At 43.7% G+C, this 8,518-nt stretch overlaps 1 protein-coding gene across 1 annotated transcript; it reads left to right on the forward strand.

Moving 5' to 3' along the window:
- The first annotated feature begins 359 nt into the window (after window positions 1-359).
- Window positions 360-8,237, forward strand: btg1 (B-cell translocation gene 1, anti-proliferative). The gene is made up of 2 exons (XM_034075135.2): window positions 360-812; window positions 3,995-8,237. Exons 1-2 carry the CDS (start codon window positions 668-670, stop codon window positions 4,393-4,395), a joined length of 546 nt encoding a protein of 181 aa, XP_033931026.1. The 5' UTR covers window positions 360-667; the 3' UTR covers window positions 4,396-8,237.
- The last annotated feature ends 281 nt before the right edge of the window (window positions 8,238-8,518 follow it).

Consider the following 8,518-nt stretch of genomic DNA (forward strand, 5'->3'; position numbering starts at 1 on the left):
ACCATAAACTACATTTCCTGCCAGGGCTTGTTTAAGGACGATTATTCTAATATATTAAAGTAAGAAGGTTATAGGTTTCCAACTTTTTGGTGTGAGTTTTGCCGTTGTCTTTGTTGTCGTTTTCTTTTGTTGTTTTTTTCAACCTCGCGTATTTCCGACAGCCTGTGAACGCGTCGCGGTTTCACGCTGTGTGCCTCTGTTTATTTTCAGATGGTGACGCGTTCACTGCTCTCCTCCTATATGCGGCTCGTCAGACGGACGCCAGCCGGGGATTGGTGCTCTGTTGTTGCTGTAGCAGCTTGTGCGGCTCTGTGGGGAGGGAGGGGGCGCTATAAAAGCCTGCTCCCCCACACACAGAGCTTCACTCTGGAGGAGGAAAATCTAGACGGTGGGTTGGTCAACCTGGAACGGAAGGACCCCCCCAACCCCCCCCCACTATTTACCAACAACAGGCGTCTATTTCCGAACACTGTACCGTCCTGGCACACGGAGCTGCTCTGAAAAGAACCTTCACTCTACCTCGACGAAATAAATGTCAAGAGAAGCAACGCAAGAGCCAACAGATAAGGATCGCTGCTCGGAAGAAGTGGCGAGAAATACGAAGAGTCGAACCAACACGTAGAGACAAACAGGAAAAGCGCACGGGTCGTGTCCCCTGTCTTTCTCAATGCATACTCTTTGTGCCCGAGGAACCATGAAGCCTGAGATCAGCGCCGCGGTGACGTTTCTGTCGAGATTTCTGAGGGTAAAAGGACACGTAAACGACCGACAGGTCCAAACATTCAACCAAAGCTTACAGGACATTTTGTCAGGTAAGAAAACGAGAACATTCTACCGTTGCGCCCACCAAACACATCTTAATATAAACTATCTCCCATGTTTTTCCTATGTTTAGTTGGATGATTTAGTTATTAAATTACTCTTTTAATTGGTTTGAAGATGATTCAGAAAAAGCCTTTCTTTGTTCTCTAGTGTCACTAACAGTGCGCTACCAACGCGCACCACTGTTTGCGCACGACGAGGGGAAAAAACAAGCCAGAATCAACACTGCGAGTAGTTCACGACGATTCCTCGACGATTACATTGATACTAAATTATATTTTTTCACTAAAACACAAAATGGACCATTTGTGGTTGGTTACTTTGTTTGGAAGATGAGGAAAAGGGGGAGGGGGTTGGAAAGAGGCTCGAACAAGGAAGTGCTCGATAAAGCTCTGTGAGCACAACAGCCCCAGTGAGGCTGCTCAATTACGTAATGCATTAGAAATAGGTTGGCAATAAATACACAAGCAATGAAATACATAATTCTATGCAGGGTCACTCACAATAATAAATTAAAACTTTTGTTATACAATAATCACAATAGAAAACATTACTTTCGACTTGTTTGTGTTTTATATGGTGAGTAATCACTTGGTATTTGAGCAATACAAATGTCGACCATGTAGTTAAACTGTGACATTGTGTTTTCCCTGCCATTCACAGTTGGCATCAACACATTTACTTTTCACAGTGAATGTGAGTCGTCACTTCCCTTTAGTTTCCAGGAAATTCGGCATCTAAGCTTCCCACAGGCTTACTTTAGCATTATGACTGATTTTAGAGTATATTATATATAGTATTAGAGATACTGCTCGGGGATTGTGTCTCATTTCCTGCTGTAAACACACTCCAGCTTTAAATCTACCATACATCTGCCTCAGTCTACTGAGCAGATGGCCTTAATTTCCCAGATAAAGAATGTATTACTTTTTGAGGGAAATTGTACCTAGAAAAAACGAAAGCACTTACCAGCTAAGTAGAATCATTATTGGACGTCAATAATGACATTTCTTCTACAGCCTAGGGAAAGTATTGTCTTTAAACGAGGCTAAAAGAACATTAAACACCGTAAGAATCAAAGTCAAGCTGCAGTTCGTTTTAGGTGGCCGTGCAACTGCCTGTCGTAAATTATTGTAACACGTTGTGTAATTTTTAGGAAATTTTGACGGAAATATTGGGCAAAATGTTACCAAAAATAATCGCAATTTGACGGCAGTGTTTGTAAACAAGGCAAACGTTGAATGGAGACGACTGGGAGGCCTTTGGGTGGGGGAGGGGAAGTGTTTCTGATGTGAGCAGCGTAATCACATAGGAAATGGAGGGGAAATCCACCGAAAGAAACACCACGTTTTTAGTGCTCATAACCCGATTAAACGTTGCCATTTAACTCACAAAGGCAAGGCTCGGAAAAGATTTAATGAATTTGGGAATGCTTGGAATGCCGTAGTACTAGTTTATAAGACAAATGTCGAGTTGGAAGTAAAAGTTAATTCTATGGAGGCTCGTCGCTGCTAAACTAGGCCTGCCTGAGCCTTTAGCCTGGAAACAACAGTCACTCACTATTGTGTCGGCATGCTGGGCTACTCTTGTTTGTGCTGGGCGAAAGGAGGTGGGGAAATTAACAGATTTAAGTCTCCATAGTTGTGTAATTGTAGTTAAAAGGCTTTGCTTCATCCTGTGTTGATGCCCATCCAGTTAATAATACAATCTCCAGATGTTTTCTCTAGTAAAAGTGATCAGATGCAATGAATAAACAACCGTCTTTCGTTACACTCTTTAATTAAAATGCACATCCTCATTTACTCCCCCTCTTCTTCCGCATGTGTCCTGTTTTTTTTAGAATAGGGGGTTGAAGGTATCTTCCTTTGTGTCCTAGGTTCAAAGATCAGACGACTTCTGCTGCCAGCCCAGTATACATCCGTCTGTGTTAAGACACAGGGGGAGTAAGGGTGTATTATCATGTTCATTTATACGTGACCTTCGGGCCCCAAGCCTGAATAATGGCCTACTTCACTTACCCTGTTTTTTCTTTGGCCACAATAAAGCTTGCAACAATGGGATTATAATATGGATGAGCTTTGACAGAGTAATGAGGGTTGGTGTGTTTTCGTGAAGTGGGCTGATAAAAAACTCAGAACAAAGAAATGTAAAATAGAAAGAAAATTCCTTTTTCTATGTGAACTTCCATGGAAAGACTGGACCATACATTGCTTCCTTAATCACCCAGAATACGACTTTCAACCGTCAAATGTTCCTCTCGTAACCTTAACCACTTGCATACCAAGAGCAGAGTCACTAGACACTGCATGACATATTTTTACTCGGATGGAAAGGGAGACAAAATATGGTCCTTTCCCTTTAAGAGGCGGAGCCTGGTGTCCCAGATGGCTGGCTGGGACTTCTACACTTTTGATGTGTTTTCTTCAGCCAGTCATGGGAGACTTTGTGACACTGACGGCAGCCAGAGGAGGGATTGTGCCAATTCAATGGCACTTTTTTTTTGTCACGTAGGCCCCCGGGTGCCACTGGCCGCCTGTTTATAGCTGCTTATCAGGCCTGTAACAGGTGGTGGTGGTTTTCTTTCCTTTCCCAACACAACTGCACCCTGTACTTTGGTGTAGATAAGAACATTTGTTTTCTATATGCCATAGGCTAAATCTGACGCATGGTAAACTCCCGCTGGAACAAACTGTGATAATAGAACACAGGGGATTCCTTTACATTTAGGATTAACATTGAATGCAATACCCTAATTGTACATTTTCTGAATTAGTAGCAAGTCACACTCCACTTTTGCGTTTACAATAATATATTTGCGGTCAGATCTAATCTTGTTTTGTATACACTTGAGTTGCCTTCTCATGGAAAAAGCAATACTTGAGATTAGGATCTACTAAATCATTAAGCCCTATTCTTTAACATTTGGAGAACACTCACATATACACACTCAATGTTGTGTTGAGATTTAATTCATCTTAACCTTTTAAGAAATTGTAAGCATTTGAAGCATTTTTACGTATGAAGTTAAAATATACGCACATTTTTCTTGCATACGTCTAACCCTCTGTGCCGGTCAGAGCAGGTTGTGATTTTTCCCACATTATGTCATCCGAAACAGCCTTTTAGTAATCACTCCAAAACTAAACTTTTTCTCCATCTTCCGTCCCTGCAGAGCAATATCAGCACCACTGGTTCCCAGACCGGCCGTGCAAGGGTTCGGGCTACAGATGCATCCGTATCAACCACAAGATGGACCCTCTGGTGGGGCAGGCAGGCCAGCGCATCGGCCTGACCATCCAACAGCTCTACTCGCTGCTGCCCAGTGAGCTCACACTCTGGGTGGACCCCTTCGAGGTCTCCTACCGCATCGGCGAGGACGGATCCATCTGCGTCCTATACGAGTCAACGCCCTGCCCCGTGGGAATGCCTGCAATGTCCTCTGCCATGTCCCCCTCAGGAAACGGGTCTGGGGGCCCAATGGTGGACAGTCACATCAGCTGCAAGGAGGAAATGATGGTGATGGGCAGAACCAGTCCCTCCAAATCCTACAATATGATGACTGTGTCCAGTTAAAGAGGCCCACCGTCACCCCGGCCTACTTTTGTTCAGGGTCATGTCGTGGCTGGTCAGGTCATGTGGCCAGATTCAGGGTGAGCCTTTTTGAAGCAAGAATATGAAATGAAATAGTGAAAGAAGAGAAAAGAAAAAAAACAGGATGTGGCCTATCGTCCAGGTGATGGAAACCTTTGTTCTAAATTGTCCCCCTCCCCCCATTATCATCCGTTCTGTTGTGTCATTGGATCAGCTGAGCACTCCGGTTTTTAAGGAGAGGCTTTGTGGAAATGGAACTGTTGGGGCAGCTAAACCAACCAACCAACCAGGAACCCCCCCCCCACCTACCCCCTTCGACTGTAAACAACATGGTGGTCAGCTCCATCTCTGAAGGGGCTTCATTGACTTTGCACTTTCTTACTTGTGGTTATTATGGGTACATGTTCAACACACGGAACAACACCAACACCTAAATTGTAAGGCATTAATATCAGGAACTAGCCCTTGAATTTCAAAATCCAGAGGTTATTCAATTTGCCGTTTTCACTTGTTATGTTTCCTGGCCAGGGAGGAAGTGTGGTTTTCGACTGAGCCGTTTACAGTCCAAGCTCAAGATAAAGAAACGCCCCATGAGAGTATCTCTATTTTCTATAAGACCCCCTTTTTGGACCACAGGGATTTAGTTTCTTTATCTTGTAGCTGGAAAGAGGCGTTCGGGCTTAACTTTGCCCCCTCCCCTTTTCATCAACATCGAACCCCAGAACAATTTCATCTCAACGTTCTCTCAGTATGTCAGAGCGAGTGGACTGTGTTGTGAAACCTGTGGGCACCAGTGTGTCCTGTTGCACTGTCGCCCCCCCATCATCCTTGTATGTGTAGCTTTCTGGGGTAAAGGCAGGGGATCCATTTCCTCCCCCGCTCCCCCGAGTTAATGAATGTTGTTGAAAATCACAATAGAGTTCCTGTGTTGTTAATTTTGCCTCCTTTCCACATATCACTTTATCAACTGCATTGCCAAAATTCATGCATCGCCAAAATTCAAAGTGTAGCAAAAGGGGGGCTATTTAACCCAAACCGCGGTCATGTGGCCCTGTTAGATTTGACATTGAATGCACTTTGACGTGAGATTGTGTGGGATGTGTACTTCTTAGAGAAATCGCCTGCATTCCATCCATTCGAATGTCATCTTTTCACCGCGTTTTTATTGCCCTCTCGCATTTTTTGCCGTTTGTTCATACTGTAGCTCCCACGTTGGGATAGACTGATGTCTATTAAATCGGGAGTGTGCATCTCTGGTTTTCCAACCTTTTTTTTACACTGTATTTGTGAACATTTCAGAGCTTTTGATTTTAGGTGGAGAGTACCTTTGGTGGTATGTTAGAAACCTTCTGTCATCCGTTCATATGGCACCGTTTGCTCTGACAGGATGCAGAGCCAAGCAGCCCCCCCCTCCCCTCTAGACACACACACAGATGGTGATTTGTGTTGCTCATAGAAGAAGAAAATAAGCAAATCTGAAAGGTCTGGACTAAGTGATGACTGAGACTTTGGCCAAAGGGAGGTCTGCAGCACCGACTGTTCAGAGATGAATTTTAACTTAAAACGCCAGGCCTTGTCAGCCTTCTATTTTAACGTGCTATTTCCAAGGTCTTGTAAAAGGAGAGACGTAACCTCATGTGTGCATTGCCTTACGAAGACCTTGTTGTCATGAATTATGAGCCATTTGTGATTTTTAAACCAATGTTAGCCAGTCGGTCTGTTTAAGTCCTGCCCAGACCCTCACTTGAGGTGTCCAATTCCAGCCTGGCAGCTTCCCACCTTCCCGCTCCTCCTGGTGTGGGGTTAGAGTGCCTCAAGTGCCACATATCACCTCCCAGCTCAGACCTCCTACTCAGCCAATAGCCAGCATGCTGCTAGCGGACCCCATGTGGATGCAGGTAGACGTAATGTGACACATATCATCATCCATCGCTGTGGGGGGCTGGGTAAGGAAGGTGGGGATGGGGAGCTGGTGTGAGAGAGGGGGGGCCAGGGCCGGACTCTTTTTGTCCAGGGCAGCTAAAATCCCTCCAGCCCCCTCTCTGGACTTATTCAACATCCCCCACCAAGCACTTGACCCTCCCTCAGCAGTGATGGATACAAATAAAACTAAAACCAGCACACGCACTTGGCGTGCTCAAGCTGCACTGGGGTGGGGCTAGTGAGAGACGCGGAAACATGGATCAAAGATGAAGAATCGAGGGTACTAGGCCATTGTTTTCATCTCACTGGATTGCGCTGCACTTGATTACTGAGTTTGAGTAGCAACTTTGTTTACATGCATATGAAAGGGTGTGATGGCTGTCTGACGTACCCCCACTTCACTCCCGGTTCGGGGGTCCGAGAGGGTAACGGCGAGCTGAAACAGATGCTGTGGCGGCTTCTGGCCTTAACCGCTGGTCGAATATGCCACGGCACTGCTTCTCCGCTCATCACCAGACCTATGGGTGTTAAGCTCCCCCTAAGCTCGAGATGATCATGGGTAATGGAGCTATAGCCTTTGACGCACTGCAACCCCTAACCCAACCTCCCCTGTTCTCTGTTGATAGTCCCTTCAGCAATCTGTGAAAAGCAGTGATTCCATGTTAGCCAGGTGGAGAGGAGCTTGCTAGGATGGGAGCCCAGAGCTTCGGTTTCCCTGGTGGACGCCAGTTTTAAAACCACGCTGCTCCATAATAGCTTTTTTTATGTCATGTGACAAGATGTTTTGAGATTGGTCTATATTTCCGACGCGAGATGATCGTCTCGTCTCACTTTTCTCTCGATGTATTTTATGGTCACACTGGTAGATTTTCTCATCTTTTCCACTCTGCCATCCCATTTACCCCCCCCATTTTTAGTCTGGTGATCCAACCCCTTTTAACAGACCTTGTTTTAGACTTACAAAATTAAAAAAATTCAACCCAAATCCTATTCGACACCTTCACCACCTACAATGGTTTAAGTCCTCAGTAATATATTATTTCAATGGCATCCATTCAGCTTGTGCGCACATAGGTTACAGAAATGTCGTGAGTGCTTTGAGTAGTCAGAGGAAAATAGCACATAAAATGCACTAAATGTCAAGTTGAAGTTGTGTGACACTTTTTTTGAGACACGAGGAGTCTCCTGGAATGTATTGCCAAACTCAGGCCTCAGACATTCAATACATACCCTTGTGGAGGAGTTGTGCATGTTAAGACATGAAACCGGAAGGGAACAGCAGTTTAGTTTTTGATGTTGTCGTCAAACTTGTCATCGATTAGTTGAATTATTGCCACTTTCACATTTGAGGTGTTTTACATATTGTAGAATGTATTGTAACTGTACAACATATGGTAGAGTACATAACATTACACATGGGAAGTGCCAATAATTGCTATCCTGAGGTGTTTTTAGATTTATTCCTTTTTGTATTTCATCTTTTAACATGGATAATGCTTTTCGTAAGTGAAGCCATTTGTGATGGGAGTGTTGGCAAGGACCAAAGTTGTTTGGTAAAAAAACATTAGTTTCCATGATCTATAAGTGTAGACGTATCCTTTGTTTTTTTTCTTTATTTCTTTTCAGTTCTTTCCTTCTTTTTTTTTGTTATTTACGTACAAAAACCAGAAAATAGACAAAAAAATCTGAGCTTACCCAAGAAGAAAAGCTGTCTATCTTGTGATCTCATGTCAGTACATCTTTATTGTGTTCTGTTTCTTTTCCTTGGGTATGTTGTGATGAACTGCTGTAAATTTGTACAGTTCATGTAAATTGATTGTGCGGAAGTTGTACAGATTTCTATATTTTGGAAGAAAAGTTTTTTTTCTCTGTAATAAAAGATTTCCTATCTTGGCATCATATCCCCTGTGAGATGTGTCCTTATTCACATGCCGACTTTAGAATTCTGAATAAAAGGCACATATTAATTATTAAATTGTACAGGCTTGTACTTTTTAATAAATGATTTACCTCATGAATTATGTTTGTTATACAGTAAGAGCTACACAAAGCTAAACCCTCGTGATGTGGCCCTCATCGGCATTTGACCTCTCAGTTTAGGTGACTAAAGGGGACAGCTGTGGGGAAAAAGGATTAGAGAGAACAAGAGCAATTCTTACTCACTAACACACATTCCTCTATT

This window comes from Pseudochaenichthys georgianus, chromosome 23 (assembly GCF_902827115.2).
Source record: "Pseudochaenichthys georgianus chromosome 23, fPseGeo1.2, whole genome shotgun sequence".
NCBI classification, from domain to species: Eukaryota; Metazoa; Chordata; class Actinopteri; order Perciformes; family Channichthyidae; genus Pseudochaenichthys; species Pseudochaenichthys georgianus.